The sequence below is a fragment of the Emys orbicularis genome, chromosome 1 (genome assembly GCF_028017835.1).
Source record: "Emys orbicularis isolate rEmyOrb1 chromosome 1, rEmyOrb1.hap1, whole genome shotgun sequence".
NCBI classification, from domain to species: Eukaryota; Metazoa; Chordata; order Testudines; family Emydidae; genus Emys; species Emys orbicularis.
In genome coordinates, this window is record NC_088683.1 from 65,639,035 (window position 1) to 65,656,908 (window position 17,874).

Here is a 17,874-nt window from a genome sequence, read left to right on the forward strand (position 1 = left end):
TCTGTGTAAAAATGAGTCCATTGTGCCTCTTATCACAAATCAGAGGAATTCACTGTTAAGCAAATGAGGCCAGGATTTAGTAAGGCCCTGTGTGGTAATAGTAGGGCAGCACAGTCACTTTCAATGATTCTTTATTGAGTACCAGCAGGATACTCAAAGTGGCATAAAAGAAGATATGGGCCCTGCATTAAGGAGTTTGCAAGCCGCTGCAGATTCCCATCTCAGAAAAGGCTAGCCCAGATACCGACCAACTCAAGCACAGAGGATACTCTGTTAATGAGATAAGGATCTTCTGGATTAAAGTCTTTCAGCTGGATGCTTGCACAGCCAGTTGATGCAAATGGCAAAATAGTATCTGCAAATCCAGCATGTCCAGACCTATTCCACAAACACTGCGTCAGGAGGCTGTGATTTTACAAAATGGTGGCCTCTGCAAAACATGGCCTTACATGCACTGTATGTGTGAGGTCAAATGGTGGCCTTCTGGTACAACGTTAGTGGAGCACGTCTGGACACATTTGGGGGCAGATGGCATATCGCTGGCTGATTCTGGCTTGTTGGACCTGCAACCCCATTTGAGGTCACAACCCACAGTTTGGGAACTGCTGCAAGAGCCTCTAGGCTGTTGCAAGGATGAATGGGGAGATTCCAATATGCAAACCTTCCCTCAGTTGCTCTAAAGAGGATCTCTACTACTCTACCCTGATCCAGTGTGTAATTTATAGTGTGCTTTAGAATGAATGGCTTTATACATATGTAAAACATTTCATATCTGTAATGAAAGGTGACAATAAACACATTCCTTTCTGAGAGGTCTTCTAGCAATTTTACTTGAAGTGGGTTGATTCTGCAAATACAGAAACATGTCTGCTATGTTTATCTTCAGAAGAGAAGAGTTCATCATAGTGTGTTGGTTTTTTTTTTTTTTTAAATGTCTGCCAGCTATTTATTACTTTTGGGTATGAACTTTTCCCATAGAAATCACTTGGGCTTGTGTACTTAAAATCATACAGATTTCAGGGGAGTGAATGTATAAGTAAGATCACTTTTCATTTTGAAGTAGAAGGGACAGGGAGACTAACCCAGGAGAGGGAATTGGTTGTTATAATAATGTGACGCTCAGTTGTGAATATATTTTTTTGCATTGCTTTAATCTTTGTCTCCCCATTCCATCAGGGAAAGAACAAACCAGGCAACCACTGTGTCAATTTAGGAACCATATATGCTACTTCCTTACGTGGCACTGTGTACCTATAGGAGACAATGCATAGCACTGCCCATGAATCTATACCGCTTTGGGGAGTTGGAGCATTGAGTCTTTGCTACTATTTCTAATCAGATCCCTATTCTTCCTACAGGAAGACGATGTGGATTTTCTAGCCAGATTTTCTAAGCTGGTCAATGGAATGGGGCAAGCGTTGATAACTAGCTGGACTAAATTGGTAAAGAGTGGAGATATGAAGAGTGCTCAAGACACCCTGCAAGCTATTGAAGCGAAAATGGCCCTAATGTTGCAGCTACTAATTCATGAAGATGATGATATCTCATCTAATATTATTGGGTTTTGTTATGATTACCTTCACATCTTGAAACAGGTAATTAAAAAATGTATATATAGGGCAACTTATTTTCTCCCTAACTTCTTAAGAACATTTACTTTGCATGTTAGGTTTCTTAAGGAGTTTACTTGTTATAAAAATACTTGGTAGCTTGGTGTTTAACACATAGTAGCTCTGGTTTATTGGTTTGTGGACATACTGCTTATGTACAGTTGTTTGTAGAATTTTGGAGATATGAGATTGGATGAAGTTTTGTGTTCTCCTAAAAATATGCTTGCAAGCAGTATTAGTATTGTAAAGAAAAGCACATAGTTATTGCTATAACCATTATAAAGTGCAAAGTCACTTTTGATGAGAAGTAACATTTGAAATGTCTCATTACAGCTCTCTGTGCTTTCGGACCAGCAAAAAGCTAATGTAGAGGTAAGACTAGTTGAAGTTCCTTCTTAATAGAGCTCTAATTTGGTAAGTATCATTATTTTTGGCAAATGTGATCCCTAAAACTCTTCAGAAATATGAACACTTCCCTTTTTAATAAGACTACCTATTTCATATGTTAGTCTCAAAACATGCATCAGTAAAGTTGTCGTGACTTGTCATTAGGGACAGTGTGAGTTGCCCTCATTTAACCAAACATATTACAAATAAAAAATTTGTTAAATTTACAATCTATTTCGAATTGTGCATATAAAGATGGACATTGTTTTAGCCCAGATTTTCCAGCTCTCTTCTTCTCAATCAGCTCTAGTAACTTGAACCCATTTTTTCATAATTCTGGGAATTTTTGTATCCGGAGTAAGTGTGCTCTATAATAGTGGGATTCAAACTTTTTTACTGACAACCCCTTTCACACAGCAAGCATCTGAGTGCGACCTAATAAATTAAACAGACTTTTTAGTATATTTAACACCATTATAAATGCTGGATGCAAGCGGAGTTTGGGGTGGAGGTGGAGGTTGACAGCTCATGACCCCCCATGTAATAACCTCGGGACCTCCTGAGGGGTCCCGACCCCCAGTTTGAGAACCCCGCTCTATAATATAGTGATGTCGTCATTTTTGTATCTATAGGCAAGCTGAGAAGTTTTCCAAACTGAACTTTAGATTATTCTCTTTACATTGTTTTAATTATCCCAACTCAGAGAAAAGCGGGGGTGGGGAGGTTTGGAGTTCAGAGTTTGGAAGGAGGGTCTGATGAAATAAAACACAACACATAGTATGTTCACTTTAGAAATAAATATACAGGTCTGTCGCATCTTACGCGCATTTAACATGCGCGATTTCAACTTTACGCGGTCGGCAAAAACAAAAAGAGAAAAACAACAATTTTAATACTATACCTGTAGTGCTGGCGATTTCGCCTGCCATTGAAGTCAATGGGATTTTGGCTATACGCGGTTTGCGGTTTTCACTGTACGCGCTAACTGCGGAACGGAACCCCCGCGTAAGATGAGACAGACCTGTATTCCTCAAGTGTTAGCTTTTCACTTTGGACACTGTGTGCTAACAAGCCTATCAGTTTTGTCCTTGTGTCGTTCCAGTTCTGTTTCATTAGATCAAGGCAGGTTACCACTGAAACTAACAGAAGAACAAGATAAGCTAGTCAGCTTCATATAAAACCATATAATCAGATTCCCTATCTGACTGTAGAAGCTGCTTAATTCTATCAAATCCTTTCCTCTTTCTCACAAAATAATGCACAACTTTATCCTTCCCCTCTTGGATATCCAGTGATAGTTTATTTTACCCATTCCCCTATAGGCTTCTGGGCAGTTTTGATTGTTTTCTAATAGGCATAACAAGACCTTGATGTTCATGTCATTTCCCTTGTAATCGTTTAGAATAGCGTTTCATTCACAGAAAGAAATTAGAGCACAGTACTTCTAATATTTTTTTTTAAAAAAAAACTTTGAATACCTCAGAATAACAAGTTCTAAAAATGGAAATGGAAAAGGAGGGGGGGGGGGGGAGAGAAACCTGAAAAACCTAGGGGAGGGTCTTGTTTAAAAATACTCTTTTTTTCTCTCTCTCTCCCTCCCTCCCCCCCACCCCCATCAACATTTATATTTTGTTCACCATGGAAGATATGATGGAGCTATATGTGGTGGGAATTTAAACTTTGGGGTTGAACCATATGGGTTATATGTGGGAACTAGTGAGTTGGATAATATTGCTAGAAATTGAGCACTGTCCATTATATTAAATCAGGCTTTTAAAAACTGGATTATAGTTGAAGATTTGGTTATTTATCTGATTCACAAAAACCCTGTGGAACATCACTTCCATTAAGTCTCTTTGAACAGTCTACCTCAAGGGTGGATTAATTTTAATTAAACTTCAGCTACTACATTTTAAAATATTTCCCAGATTGCTTTACTGCAAAGTATAGTGCCAGGATTTTATGTAATTATCAATTGCTTTGTATCACTTGTTGGAGTATTGGAGTAGACCAATTTTTATCAACTTTTTTTCACTATAGGCAATTATGTTGGCTGTTATGAAGAAGTTGACCTATGATGAAGAATATAATTTTGAACATGAGGTAAGATGTCATATTTAGGTAAACTTGATTTTTGTAAATATAGAATCTCAATTTAAATTACAGGCTGTTTGGTTTAAGTGAGGAATCCTAAGATTCATGTAGATAAATTGGTTTAAAATTTGTGAATACCAATCAGTGTATTTAGTTTTTTAAATTTAGGATAAGATTTGAAACCTATTCTCTCAATGCAAGCATATCTTCTGTTAACATCCATCAGAGCTGTTTGTATCAAAAGGGGGGGAATACTCTTAAAAAATTAGTGTTTGGGTCACAACTACTTACAGGAATTTTTGGAATAATCAGTCTGAACTGAAGTATGATTTTAAATTAGTGCATTGAACTGAGCTCATAAACTGACATTCTCATGCACATTGTTCCTTGTGACACCATACATTAGATGACTGGGGTATCCAGATCAGTGGTTCAAATTAACACAGAATTTCCAAGTGCAGAACAAAGAAAACAAAGTGTCTAATTTTTAGACAGGCATACTGGTTTTGGTACAAGTCAAAGATCTCTCAAATTGTTGGTATTAACTTGAATAGCTGTAAGTGAACTGCATTTGGGTCAGACTCAGACTTGTAGCAAGAAACCAAATGATAGTGTAAGAGGATCTCAAACCCACACAAGGATTTTTTTCAGATACTTAAATACTTCCTAACTAGCAGCTCCTCTTTCAATGCATCTCATTACGTTACTAGTTTCTTGACCAACTAGCTAACTTGCAGAATTAGACAATAAATTTAATCCAGTGGTTCTCAAACTTTTGTGCTGGTGTACCGTTTCACATAGCAAGCTTCTGAATGCGACCCCACCTTAGAAATTAGAATTTTTTTATATATTGTGACAAAGCTGCTTCTCCGCCTCGGTTGGTCCCGCACTTCCATTTAGCGGCGGGCTGGATATTCCTCTTTTTCCTCAGAGTTTTCCCCACGCCCCTGGGTTTACTGTCCACACCCTGTCGGAGCAGGGTCCCTCCCAGCCTCCCTGATGGAGGGAGGAGGAAGGGGGAAGGTGAGCCTCTCAGTCTCTGGTAGCCCCTCTGGGCATAGTGGCAACGGACCAGACACCCGGTTCAGTCTCTCCTCTCTGGCAGGGTCTCATCCCTCAGACCTCCGGGGTCTGGAAGGGCCGTCCGCCCTGTTGGGCAGGGATTCTCCCCCCCCTTCGCCTCTGTACCTGCGTGGCTTCTCTCCTAATGCTTGTCAGCATCTGCACTACCCAGCTCTCCAGTAGCTGGCCTTCCTCCCTCATCTCCTATCTCCAGCCCCTATCTGGCTGGAAGGCAGGCCCTTAACAGGTTCTGGCAGGCCCTTAACAGGTTCTGGCAGGCCCTTAACAGGTTCTGGCAGGCCCTTAACAGGTTCTGGCAGGCCCTTAACAGGTTCTGGCAGGCCCTTGATTGGCCCCAGGTGTCCTAATTAACCTAGATTAACCCCTGGTCAGCTACCAAGGGAAAAGGGACCTGCTTATCCTGGGGCTAATATATCTGCCTTCCATGCATTAATTGGGTTTAACCATAGCCCTGGCTCCACCCTTGTTAAGCCTAGGGTGTTGTACACAAATGCAGACTTGTACCTCTAAGATCAGGCAGGAATTTAAAAAAGCACTCTCCTGGGTTAATTGGTTGCTTTCTATCCCCCCTCCTTTCTGTGCTTTTGTTTTCTGAAGTTTTTATGGAGGGTACTTTGGATACTCATGTGAAATGTTTGTTTGGACAAAAATGTTAAAAGTAACGGTTGTGAAAATGTTAGAATAACAGTTGTGGTGTTTATAAAAAGGGAATTCTTGGTTTAATAATAAAATCCAGATATATAAATGTAACTATATGTGCCACTCTGTGCAGTCACATTGGATGAAAGCTTGGTAGTTAAATTATACAAGGGGGTCAACTAAAGTGGCTACTACCACCACTATGTTTTTGTCCCCAGAAGCCTTTACAGCTATTCTGAAGGAAAATGGGCTCTTTTCCCAAAAGAAATGGTCTGTAAAGGACTGCTGCAGGTAGCAGGCAGCCAGATACTCTGATCTATATTATTTAACTATTGGACAAGTTAATCAAAATCACTAAAGGAACATAGAGAGTTTCTTTTGGAACTTAACTTGACCGTCTCTGATTGTACAATATGGGAGTGTAATCGGGGTACAGTTGTGTAAAAATAATAGCATCCTCCTGTAGCTGTCTGGCTTGACCCGTCACAATTTTTAACACCATTATAAATGCTCGAGGCAAAGTAGGATTTGGGGTGGAGGCTGACAGCTCGCGACCCCTTGAGGGGCCCCAACCCTCAGTTTGAGAACACTTGGTTTAATCTATGGCTAGAAGTCAAGGATAGCAGTTTAAGATCCTGTGCTGACGGGAGAAAACGTTTTTTGTAGCCTCAGAAGAGCGATCCTTGCAATGAAATTATGTGGAGGTTCCTCTTGGCTTCATCTGGAAGGTGGGAAATATGAGGTCCAATTTCTGTGTGATTAAGTAGGCTGGCTAAAGAAGGAAGGTGGTTTTGACAGGTTTGCATCTTGTTATTGGAGAGGGACTGGGAAGCTGATGAGAGGGAAGAATCACAGGGCTGGAAGAGACCTTGAGAGTCCATTCCCTGTGTGCTGAGGCAGGACCAAGTATACCTAGACCATCCCTGACAGGTGTTTATCTAACCTGTTCTTAAAAACTGCCAAGTCTGGGGATTCCACAACCTCACTTGGCAACCTGTTCCAATACCTAACTATCTTTAATGTTAGAAAGTCTTTCCTAATATCAAACCTAAATCGCCTTTTCTGGACATTAAGCCTGTTACTATTTGTCCATCTTCAGTGCATGTGGAGAACTATTGGTCATTGTCCTCTTTATAAAAACTCTTAATGTAGTTGAAGGATGTTCCCCCCCCCCCCAAATCTTCTTTTCTCTGGGCTAAATGTGCCCAGTTTTTTAACCTTTCCTCAAAGGTCAGACTTTTTAAACTTTTTATCATTTTTGTTGCTCTCCTCTGGACTCGTCCGGTGTCTGACGAAGTGGGTATTCACCCACGAAAGCTTATGCTCCAATACGTCTGTTAGTCTATAAGGTGCCACAGGACTCTTTTTTTGTTTTTTTTGTTGCTCTTTGCAACTTGTCCATCTCTTAAAGTGTAGTTAGGGTGACCAGATCACCACACTAAAATATCGGGACACATTGGGGTGCCATCAGCCCCGCCCACAGTCCACCCCTGCTCTGCCCCCACTCTGCACCAGGTCCTGCCCCCTCCCTGCTTGGCCCCACCACTGTGCCCTTCCTCATCCCCCGGCCTGCCACTGGCTTGCTGTGTCCCTCCTCAGCCCCCAACCCATGCTCGCCTCCCCGCCCACTTGCTCGCCCGCTGCTTGCCTCTTCACCCCTCCCCGCGCCCGCCACTCACCCCTACGGCGCCGACTTCCCCTCTGCCAGGTAGGTGGGTGCTCGCCTACCTCCTGCCTCTGCACCACCCTTGCCCCGCCCCCATTCCACCCCCTTCCCCCAAGTCCCTGCCCCTGCCCTACCTCTTCTCCACCTCTTCCCCTGAGCGTGCCGTGTACCCACTCCTCCCCCACCCTCCTAGAAAGTGCTAAGCGCCACCAAACCACTGTTAGGGAGTGGTAAGCGCTGGAGGGGGGGAGGAGCAGGGACGTGGTGTGCGGGGTGTGGGGGGCGAAGAGGAGGAGGGAGCTTGGCTGCAATTTTTCCCCGTGGGTGTTCCAGCCCCGGAGCACTCACGGGGTCAGCGTCTCCCTCCCGCTCGCCTCCTTACCTGAATATTGGGACAAATGGCGTCCTGATCATACATTGATCGGGACGCGAGACAAAGGGTTAAATATAGGGACAGTCCCGATTTTATCCGGACATCTGGTCACCCTAAGTGTACTACTCAAAACTGGATGCAGTACTCTAGCTGAGGCCTCTCCAGTGCTGAGTAGAATGGAAAAAGTGTTCTACCTTTATAATTGTCCATCTTATAATAATAAATAATTAATGGAGATATCCCATCTCCTAGAACTGGAAGCAACCTTGAAAGGTCATCGAGTCCAGCCCCCTGCCTTCACTAGCAGGACCAAGTACTGATTTTGCCCCAGATCCCCAAGTGGCCCCCTCAAGGATTGAACTCACAACCCTGGGTTTAGCAGGCCAATGCTCAAACCACTGAGCTATCCCTCCCCCCAAAAATTAATGGAGATATCCCATCTCCTAGAACTGGAAGGGACCTTGAAAGGTCATCGAGTCCAGCCCCCTGCCTTCACTAGCAGGACCAAGTACTGATTTTGCCCCAGATTCCCCAAATGGCCCCCTCAAGGATTGAACTCACAACCCTGGGTTTAGCAGGCCAATGCTCAAACCACTGAGCTATCCCTCCCCCCATTCCCTTCCCTTGCCTCCATTTCTCAGAGGCTACTGTGGGAGTGATATAAGAGCCTACCTAAGAGTTGGCTTGGCCTGCTTGCGGTAGTTGCCATGAGCAGCACTTAATCATTTGGGATGTATGACTTAATTTTAAAGTTGAGGGAGAACTTTTTTCTTGGACAGAACAAGTGGGTAGAAAACAAGAGTGGGCTGGAGGCCCTTTTTCCTTTTTTCACTTTGTGTTGGCTATTTAAACTGTACGATTTTGAGGGCATGGACTGTCTTACTCTGTATCCTGAACACAGTGGTGCCCTGTTCTCAGTTGGGGCCTCTAGGTGTCACTGTCATACAGAAAATAAGGAAAGGGCACATGCCATTAAGACACAAGAAAATAAGATGACTGGTACGTGTCTACCCAATTAACTTTTCATAATCTATTTTGTATCATGACTAATCACAATTTAGTTTTCTAAAGATGTAATTTTCAGATGTTTGTCTTAAATGTGTAAATGTGGATTACATGAAGAATCTATGTGTTGCAGGGTGAAGATGAAGCAATGTTCGTGGAATACAGGAAACAACTGAAACTATTGTTGGACAGATTAGCTCAGGTCTCACCAGAGTTACTATTGGCTTCAGTCCGCAGAGTTTTTAACACTACACTGCAGTAAGTTATATTTCTTCTAGTTGGCTTTAAGAAAGATTGCACTTCCAGGAAAGATTGCTTGATGCAATAACGGATGACAAATTTCTCATGAGGGCCTTGTCAAAACTCTCAGGTAAACCATTCTTTACATTTAATTTAGTGGTCAATATCATTTTGCTGTGTCTTCAGCAGTAAAATAATCTTGATTCTTTTAGGGTCAGATTTCTAGAAAACCTCTTGATTGGTTTGTTATATTAAATGAGGGCTTAGACTCTAAAATAGGTGTCTTCTCTCTAACTTTAAGGTTATCACCATCCTCTCACTTTAGGGACCACCATTATCTAGTAACTGCATAGTTTCTCCTTAGCTTTTCATCGTGTGGATAAATATCCTTCTGCTTAAATATTTTTTAAGCTAATAGCGAAAAATACCAAAATATTTGAGGGAGTGAGAAGCTGTGATAGACTGGTGCCAGTGGAAGTTGCATCAAATATTGATACTATCAAGGCACAGTGCGAATAGATAACGTAGGGGGAAAAACAATAATCAAGTGTTCCTTTAAAACTTAGAACACTCAAACCATATCAAATTTGTCTTCCTCCTCAATCCTAAATAGCAGCTATGAGAAACCTACAGTATTCATGTTGAATGCTCCTCTACTGCTTCAACGATACTGCTATAATGGTGAAAAGAAATGCTGCATGTCTGTATATGTAAAAAATAATGCTCTCCAATGGCCAATATTTCAGGATGACAGTGTTCTTATAGTCTTTTCCTAGTTATACTTTAACTGATTGTGGGCTCCTATGTTTAATGAAAACTGCACATCTGTAGTCTCTCCATGGTAGGCAGTTCAAGGCACTTCACAAGAAAATACTGGGAAATATATTTGGCAATAAAATTGGTAGCTTGAGTGTTTCATGAAGCTCCATTGGCTAATGCGACCTTTGTTGAAGGATAATCTCGTGTCCATTTTATAGGAATTGGCAGGCTACACGGTTTATGGAAATAGAAGTAGCAATAAGGCTCCTGTATATGTTGGCTGAGGCTCTCCCTGTTTCTCATGGTGCTCACTTCTCTGGTGATATTTCAAAAGCAAGTGCTTTGCAGGATATGATGCGAACTGTAAGTATTTCAGCGGTAAGAGTTACTTAAACTGGTAGTAAAGAGTGAAACATTTTTTCTTTTAACATGAAAGGCTCATCATGATTATCAGTGCTTCACTAAACTGTAGTTGTGCACTGTAAATGATTAATCCTAATTCCTTAATGCATTTTTCCCTACAGCTGGTGACATCTGGGGTTAGTGCCTATCAACATACATCAGTGACACTGGAATTCTTTGAAACGGTGGTTAGATATGAAAAATTTTTCACTGTTGAACCTCAGCACATTCCAAATGTTTTAGTAAGTTTGATCATTCATACAAAACTTCTTACTTTATTTTCTCCAACTAGATAAAGAAAATATTAGGAAGGTTTTTTGTGTTCGGAGAACTTGTCTTTCGTTCCTTATTTATTTTCTGAAAAAGATAGATTGAAATTTTGTTGGTTTGTTAAATTTTCTGCTTATGTACAATGAATACAAACTGAAATTTTTATTTTAATTGCAGATGGCATTCTTAGATCACAGAGGTCTTCGCCATACTAGTCCAAAAGTACGAAGCAGAACAGCTTACCTCTTTTCCAGATTTGTCAAATCTCTTAAGTAAGTGAAAGTTGTTTCAAATGGTGTATCCAGTTTTTACAAAATATCCAGGTGATGAGAGAGCAGTGACTTCTTAAATTTTGAATAAAAGAAATGGGTTGAAATGAGCAGGAATTAAGTGGTACACCATAAAAGCACTTTTCTGGGGTTTTGTAAAATTCAGCCAATACTGCAGAGAATCTTAAAATGTGGACTGAAGCAGAGTTTTCTGAATTTGTAGAAAGAGGAAAAACAGATGTGAAGTCTCCCAATTCACCTCAGTTTGGTATTAACTCTGAAGTCTAATGATAGTGATATACTGGTCAATAGCAACTTTCGCTGTTCGTTATCTTAGTGGAACCAGCCAGCAATTGTGGGCAGATCATGAGTGGAGTTCCAGTATTAGTATCATTCCTCAGTGTGACAACCTGAAAACAACTTACACAAGAGTTAACCAAATTTTGAATATACATTTGTTCTCTTGAACCTAGTAGGCAAAACTTGTTCTATATGGATTATTAAATAATACAGTTATTTAATAATACAGTTAAAACTCTCCAATCTGTGGTATGATTAGTAGCAGGAAATCACATTGGTCCTACTTCTCAAGCACAAATATTGCACCTAAATACAGGAAAAACTCTGGAACAATACATCAGACATAGAAACCTGACCCTTTTTCAACTGTTAATGAAAACACTTAACTTAACCCTGGTCTACACTACACGCTTATATTGGTATAACGGCGTCACTCAGGTGTGTGGAAAATCCACACCTCTGAGCAATGCAGTTACACCAAACTTACCCTTAGCACTATCTACACCATGTCAATAGGAGGGCTTCTCCTGTTGACATCTCTATCTCCTCTTGGTGAGATGGAATACCTATGCCAATGGGAGAAGCTCTTCTGTCGTCATGGGTAGCATCTTCATTAAGTGCTACAATGACGCAGATACTGCAGCCTGTAAGTGTAGACAAGCTCTGAAATGAATAGGGCCATTCCCACTTGTCAGCTGTTTTTCCAGGCTCTCTGCAGACTCCTGCAGACATCTCTGCATTCATTACATGCACATTTTTGAGGTTTTCCTCGCAATCCTAAAACCAGAGACTTCTTTAAAATGAAAACTGTTATTCTGGAGGACCACACAGGAACATGAGGTGGCAGTTCACCACACTGGTCCAACCCAAACCCTAGTTAGAGCAGGATTCTCTCTTGCAGTAATGCTAAGATTTTGCAAGTGGTGATTTCTAAAAATATGTAATACTACTTAAATGTTTTACTTCAGTAAACAAATGAACCCCTTTATTGAAGATGTTCTGAACAGAATACAAGATCTGCTAGAACTTTCTCCACCTGTAAGTACTTATTATTTCCTATAAAATCTCACAAATGAAGTGTGTGAATCTGTATTCATCTGGGTGCCTAGGTACTAAGGCTCTAATCAGTAAGTACTTAAGTACATTTCTAAATTTCTACACATGAGTAGTCCCATTGAATTCCTGGGACTTCAGTGAGACTACTCATATGATTAAAGTTAGGCACATGCTTCAATATCTTGTTAAATAGGGTCCTAGGAAGCATGGGCTTTAGAAATACATGTGTAGATGAGATTTCTACTTGTTGATGATCCTTTGAAAATCTTTGAAACTGGCACGAGGTCCACAAACAATTGCAACTCCTATTGATACTTCTGTTAAAGTGCACTGATCTATCAAAAGCACTGGAGAGGGAGATTGTAGTGGTCCTGAGTAGCTGAGGCCTGCACTGACATGAGAAATTAACTCAGGAAGGGAGGCCTCATTTCTTGGAGGATAGATTTAAAGAGGTAAACAGATTATTAGGCTGAAAACAGAATGCTTGCTAAATAAAATAAGTAAATAGGTCAGTAGGCTAAAAGGGCAGAATGCCTGAGCAAGCTAAGATAAGAGGGAGAACACCAAGGCAATCCTTTACTAACAATGGACAAGGTAAGTTAAGAATGTAGATATGAAGATAAGAGTAGGTCGAGCATGGACAAAGCTTGTTTCATAGGGATTGTTTCCTGCAAAATAACCAAGCCATTCAAGAAATATGTGGGGTGATCTATAGTAGATATGTATATGAAGGAAGAGGTTTTCTTTGTAACTTTGGATGTGTAGTATGCCCTACACCCACCCCCTGTACTTGAGTCTGATCAACTCAGCATAGCTTTGCTGTATGCCAAATAAAGGAACCTGAGTGACACAATCTGGGGTCCAGATGAGAGGGAAAGAGGGAGGGGGGGAGAGAGTGTGGGTGTGTCTTTTCTGAGCCCAGAGATCTGGATGAAGTGTTCTCCCAGCACTGGATATGGTGTTCTGGATAAACCAAGTGGAAGAGGTCTCGGAGGAAATCCCAACAGCCTGTATTTCAGACACTTCTATACTTTCTTCTGATTTATACTTAAATTCATAACTAAAACAAACTATTATATCTTAACTTTACATTTTTGTGAAAGAATAAACTTTTTCTGTAGAGATTTCTCTTTACTCCTTGTCCTTCAACAATTCTCTTTGGAATTTTATAAAGATTTAGTAGAATAAAATTTCAGTAATTGGTGATTTATATATATTCTCTGTCTTTGGCTCTAGGAAAATGGTTACCAGGCTTTATTCAGCAGTGATGATCAATTATTCATTTATGAAACAGCTGGAGTGCTGATAGTTAACAGTGAATACTCTGCAGAAAGGAAACAGGTTCTAATGAGGAATCTGTTAACTCCACTAATGGAGAAGTTTAAAGTGCTGCTAGAAAAACTGATGATGGCACAAGATGAGGACAGACAGATGGCACTGGCTGACTGCCTCAATCATGCTGTTGGTTTTGCTAGGTGGGTACATTAAAATTTACTCGACAGGTATACATTGTTTTTGTTTTTTAAGAGAAAAGTGTTTGGAATCAACAAAAGCAATGACCAGCTTGAATTTCCCTGCAAGCATTTATTGCCCAAAAATCTGTTTTTGGTTGGCACTCTCTCCAAACAGCCCAGAAAATCAGGGAAGGTACCTTCTAGGAAAGAGTGTCAATAGAGGATCTAAGGTCTTCAAAATCCTTGCATTTCACTGAATTTCTAGTAAACCAAACCACTTACCATTAAATGACTCATGCAACATCTTATGAAGAACTTCAGTTAAAATAAAGAGAATATTCTAGTGTTGTCCATTTTGGCACCATTTGTGAATGATAAATTTACTCAAACTTAAATCTCAAAATGCTGTTCTTTTTAGTGTGAAGTAAATTACATTTGATAAGTGATTAAAAAACTCGATGCCCTAAGTGTTTGGCTCCCCATTTCAGGAAATTTTAATGTTTGAACAGTACATTTGAGTTCTTAAATATCTAAAGTAAGTCTTGTTCTAGATCTGCATTGTTGCTTTTTATTTCCATTGGAATGTGAGTTAATAGAGAACTTTGTGTGTTCATTTGCTTGCACAGCCGAACCAGCAAAGCTTTCAGCAACAAGCAGACAGTAAAGCAGTGTGGCTGCTCTGAAGTATACCTGGACTGCTTACAGACATTTTTGCCAGCACTCAGCTGTCCGTTACAAAAGGAAGTTATCAGAAGCGGTGTCCGCACATTCCTTCACCGCATGATTATTTGCCTAGAGGAAGAAGTTCTTCCATTCATCCCTTCTGCCTCGGAACACATGCTCAAAGATTGCGAAGCAAAAGACCTTCAAGAATTCATTCCTCTCATAAATCAAATCACAGCTAAGTTCAAGGTCTGAGTCTGTCAGTTTATGGGATGGGAGGCTTCTAAACTCCTGCTTTCTGGCATTAGAAAAAGAGTCATTGTATGTGGAGGAACCTGAACTTCATAGAATTGTACTTCAAGCTTTATTTTGTAGCTGTAAATGCTTTTTATTCGTAAATACCTGCTTGAGAAGGAGGGAAAGAACATATCTTTTGGTAAATTCCCAAGAACTAAAGGGGTATTCCTTCTTTAACTGTAATTACCGCAAAAAGCAACAATTTTTTTTTTTTTTTTAAAGCTACAGCTTTTGGATTTGGTATTTCACTGCTTAAAAACACTCTTTTTATATTAACAAGAAACACGATACTTGTTTTCCGTGATGAAGTTAGTATTGAATAGGCAAAATGCCATGGTGCTAAATTTAATTTGAAAAAATGCTAATCACTCAACAGTGATTAAACCTGAAGGGAACTTTCTGTCCCTTTTCTTTTTTGTAGCGAGATTTACGGGTATGTACACAGATATAAACATGTAAAAAAATGCAGGTAGGTATGCAAGTTTTAGATACGGTGTGTGGATATTTTGTGGAGAACACTGGTGTATAGGAACTTGGTGCGTAATTGTTATACAAAAATATACACTGGTACTTAACGCACTACTATACAAGATGGGTCCACAAATAGTGAAGAGTTCTTAAACACAGGTAGGAACATGGGTTTTTGGAGCAGAACTAATGTCTAGGAATGTGTGCAGATGTGTTTGGTATGTAAATGAGTGACAAACTTTCACTATTGAATTGGAGAGCTTCTCAAACTGTGGCTGGTCACATTGTGCTGGCTCCTCATTTCAAATTGCTAAATTGTATTGAATGGGACAACTAAAATACATTAAATTACTGGGCTAGTATTACTTTTCAGTGTCACAATTGTTGTTGCATTCATGAATGGGAGGGGAGATTGTCTCGTGGAGCATCTGTATACAAAATCTGGCCCCAGTATGAAAAAGCTTGAGAAGCCCTGGTGTATAGAATCTTTCAGCTGAAGGTTTCTTGTTAAATATACTAAAAGGCAGAGTTTGGTGTGAAAATGAAAATACTACAGAGAAAAAATGTTTATGAGCTATCATGGTGGCATGGCAGAAAAATATACTAGAGCATGGGGGATCTAGGCTCTGGAGCACTGTTGGGAATTTCACACTCTGAACTCTATGGAGTGATGGTGATGGGATGTAAAGATTATGGCAAGTTTTGGGAGGTTAGGGAAAGAGAAAGTGTTTCCACATTGGCGTTGTATCTTGTTAGGTTTTTCAGATGACACTGATGGCAGTTCAAGATAGAGTAAGGAATTAAGTAACCATATGGGTGGGATAAATTATGATAAATAGGGATTGCCTGTTGACCCCAGTAAAGGCCTACGATGAATTGAGGAAAAGAAGAATGAAATGTTGGGGTCAGGCATAATGGGGGAAGCATATAGTCATGAAAAGAAGTAAACTAGGCAATTCTTAGTATAACTTTAGGATCATTATCATCAACTCTAATTACATGCAGCTTTTTCTCATCTTGAATTGCTTTTTAAGTTTGATTAATCATTCATCTTTCTCAGTAACTGACTTAAATCTTCCTAAACAGCTGGTATCCGTAAATGCATAAAAACTGTGCCTAATTTTTAAAAAAACATAGCGCTAAGTAGGAAAATGACTTAAGGTTTAATGGACAAGAAAGACAATATTTCACTTCCCTACCCTTCTGATGGTGTGCATATTTACTGAGTGGTGTAGTAGGTATATATTATAGGCATGAGGTTTGAGTGGATGCATTACTTACTAGTGTCAAAGCCTTGAGTCTTCACTCTCTTGAGCTACAATCTTGTACATCAGTTGTTATGGACTGCTGACTGCAGGAAAAACAAATTTGACACTCGTATGTCACCAAAAGGTCCTCAATCTAACAATTTTTGAAAATTCTATTCTGCCAGCAGTCATGTCTGTCTATGAAGCCTCAAATTGGAGGAAATTAAGGTAACCTGATGACCTCTTACCTATTTTCAGGCTTTAACCAAGAAAACTGTTGAAGTTAAGGGTGTCACAGATGATGATGATAGAGGTCCACTTTGTTCTTGTGTCAACTTCTACATTTTGAAATCTTTTTAGAAATAACTTAAAATAAATTTTCTATAATTTTAAATGTCATGATTTTGCAATCCAGCAACTTGAGGCTTTCCAGGATTTTGAAGCAAGTGCTGTTTGTATCATTGGAAGAATTGAAAATCTCCCTTTTCCAGAAGGATAAAGTTCCTATTTAACAATCTGCAGGGCTAAGAATGGATAAGTCTGTTGGTGCAGAACTAAATATTTCTCCTCTTGAGCCTCAGTATAATTCTGGTGGAGGAAGGATGGGAGAATCTCACATGAGTGGTGGGGGAAATAGCCATTTCTCAGAAAAGCCTTTTTAAAATAAAGATAAGCTGTCTGAAATGGCTCAGATTTGAAATATTAGACTAGTTTTTGAGGTGGATTGATTAATGGTCAGCAGTGCATGATGAATGCTATATCATGGCTACCACTTCTACCTATGTGTTTATATCTACACTTGGATGGTGCCTGACTATTTTTAATTATTGGAAGTGACAACAAAAGCTAATGAAAATGAATCTCTTTTCTGTGCTAGATTTTAATGTCTCTGTAATGAGCGGTCAGCTGACACTGTTTCTCCCCCCACCCCACCCCAACCTCTACAGACCCAGGTTTCCCCATTTCTGCAACAGATGTTTATGCCGCTACTTCATGCTATTTTTGAAGTGTTGCTTCGTCCAGCAGAAGAAAATGACCAATCTGCTGCTTTAGAAAAGCAAATGTTACGGAGAAGTTATTTTGCCTTCCTGCAGACGGTTACTGGCAGTGGAATGAGTGAAGTCATAGCTAATCAGGGTGAGCAGTCACTCATGGGATCACACCATGAATCATTTTTACCCAATACAACAAGCAGTTTTGTTTGCCAAAATCATTAGCACAATTCCTGCTAAATGCTATTTAAATATTTAAGGTAGGATCCACTGCCTTAAATGGATTATACTTAATTTTGGCTATCTAAACAAGAATTCTAGTTTGTAACATTTCGAAATACAATATGAGTAAACTATTTTTATAGTGATTATTTTGGCAATGTTTTGTGACTTAATATTTGTTTGAGTGGTGGAGTGAGATTTCAGACAAGTAATACAAGCACATCAAATGTTTTTCTATGGAAATACACTTTGCCAGCTATATTAAATGTTTCACTTATGACCAACTGTTGTATGCAATACAGTGAATAACCTTACCCCAGTACCTTTTATGGTCTTACAGCTCACTCTCTATGCCAGCACAGCCCCTATGGCACATCA

The 17,874-nt window shown here is 40.0% G+C and overlaps 1 protein-coding gene across 1 annotated transcript in view; it reads left to right on the forward strand.

Annotated features, from left to right (window-relative positions):
- Positions 1-17,874, forward strand: part of XPOT (exportin for tRNA) — a 73,957-nt gene that overhangs the window by 37,873 nt on the left and 18,210 nt on the right. Inside the window, exons 9-19 of the mRNA XM_065412718.1 lie at positions 1,359-1,595; positions 1,944-1,982; positions 4,038-4,100; positions 8,991-9,115; positions 10,075-10,219; positions 10,381-10,500; positions 10,706-10,800; positions 12,066-12,135; positions 13,390-13,628; positions 14,234-14,519; positions 17,230-17,419. Of these exons, the coding sequence (XP_065268790.1) occupies positions 1,359-1,595; positions 1,944-1,982; positions 4,038-4,100; positions 8,991-9,115; positions 10,075-10,219; positions 10,381-10,500; positions 10,706-10,800; positions 12,066-12,135; positions 13,390-13,628; positions 14,234-14,519; positions 17,230-17,419 (1,609 nt within the window). The remainder of the gene's footprint in view (positions 1-1,358; positions 1,596-1,943; positions 1,983-4,037; positions 4,101-8,990; positions 9,116-10,074; positions 10,220-10,380; positions 10,501-10,705; positions 10,801-12,065; positions 12,136-13,389; positions 13,629-14,233; positions 14,520-17,229; positions 17,420-17,874) is intronic.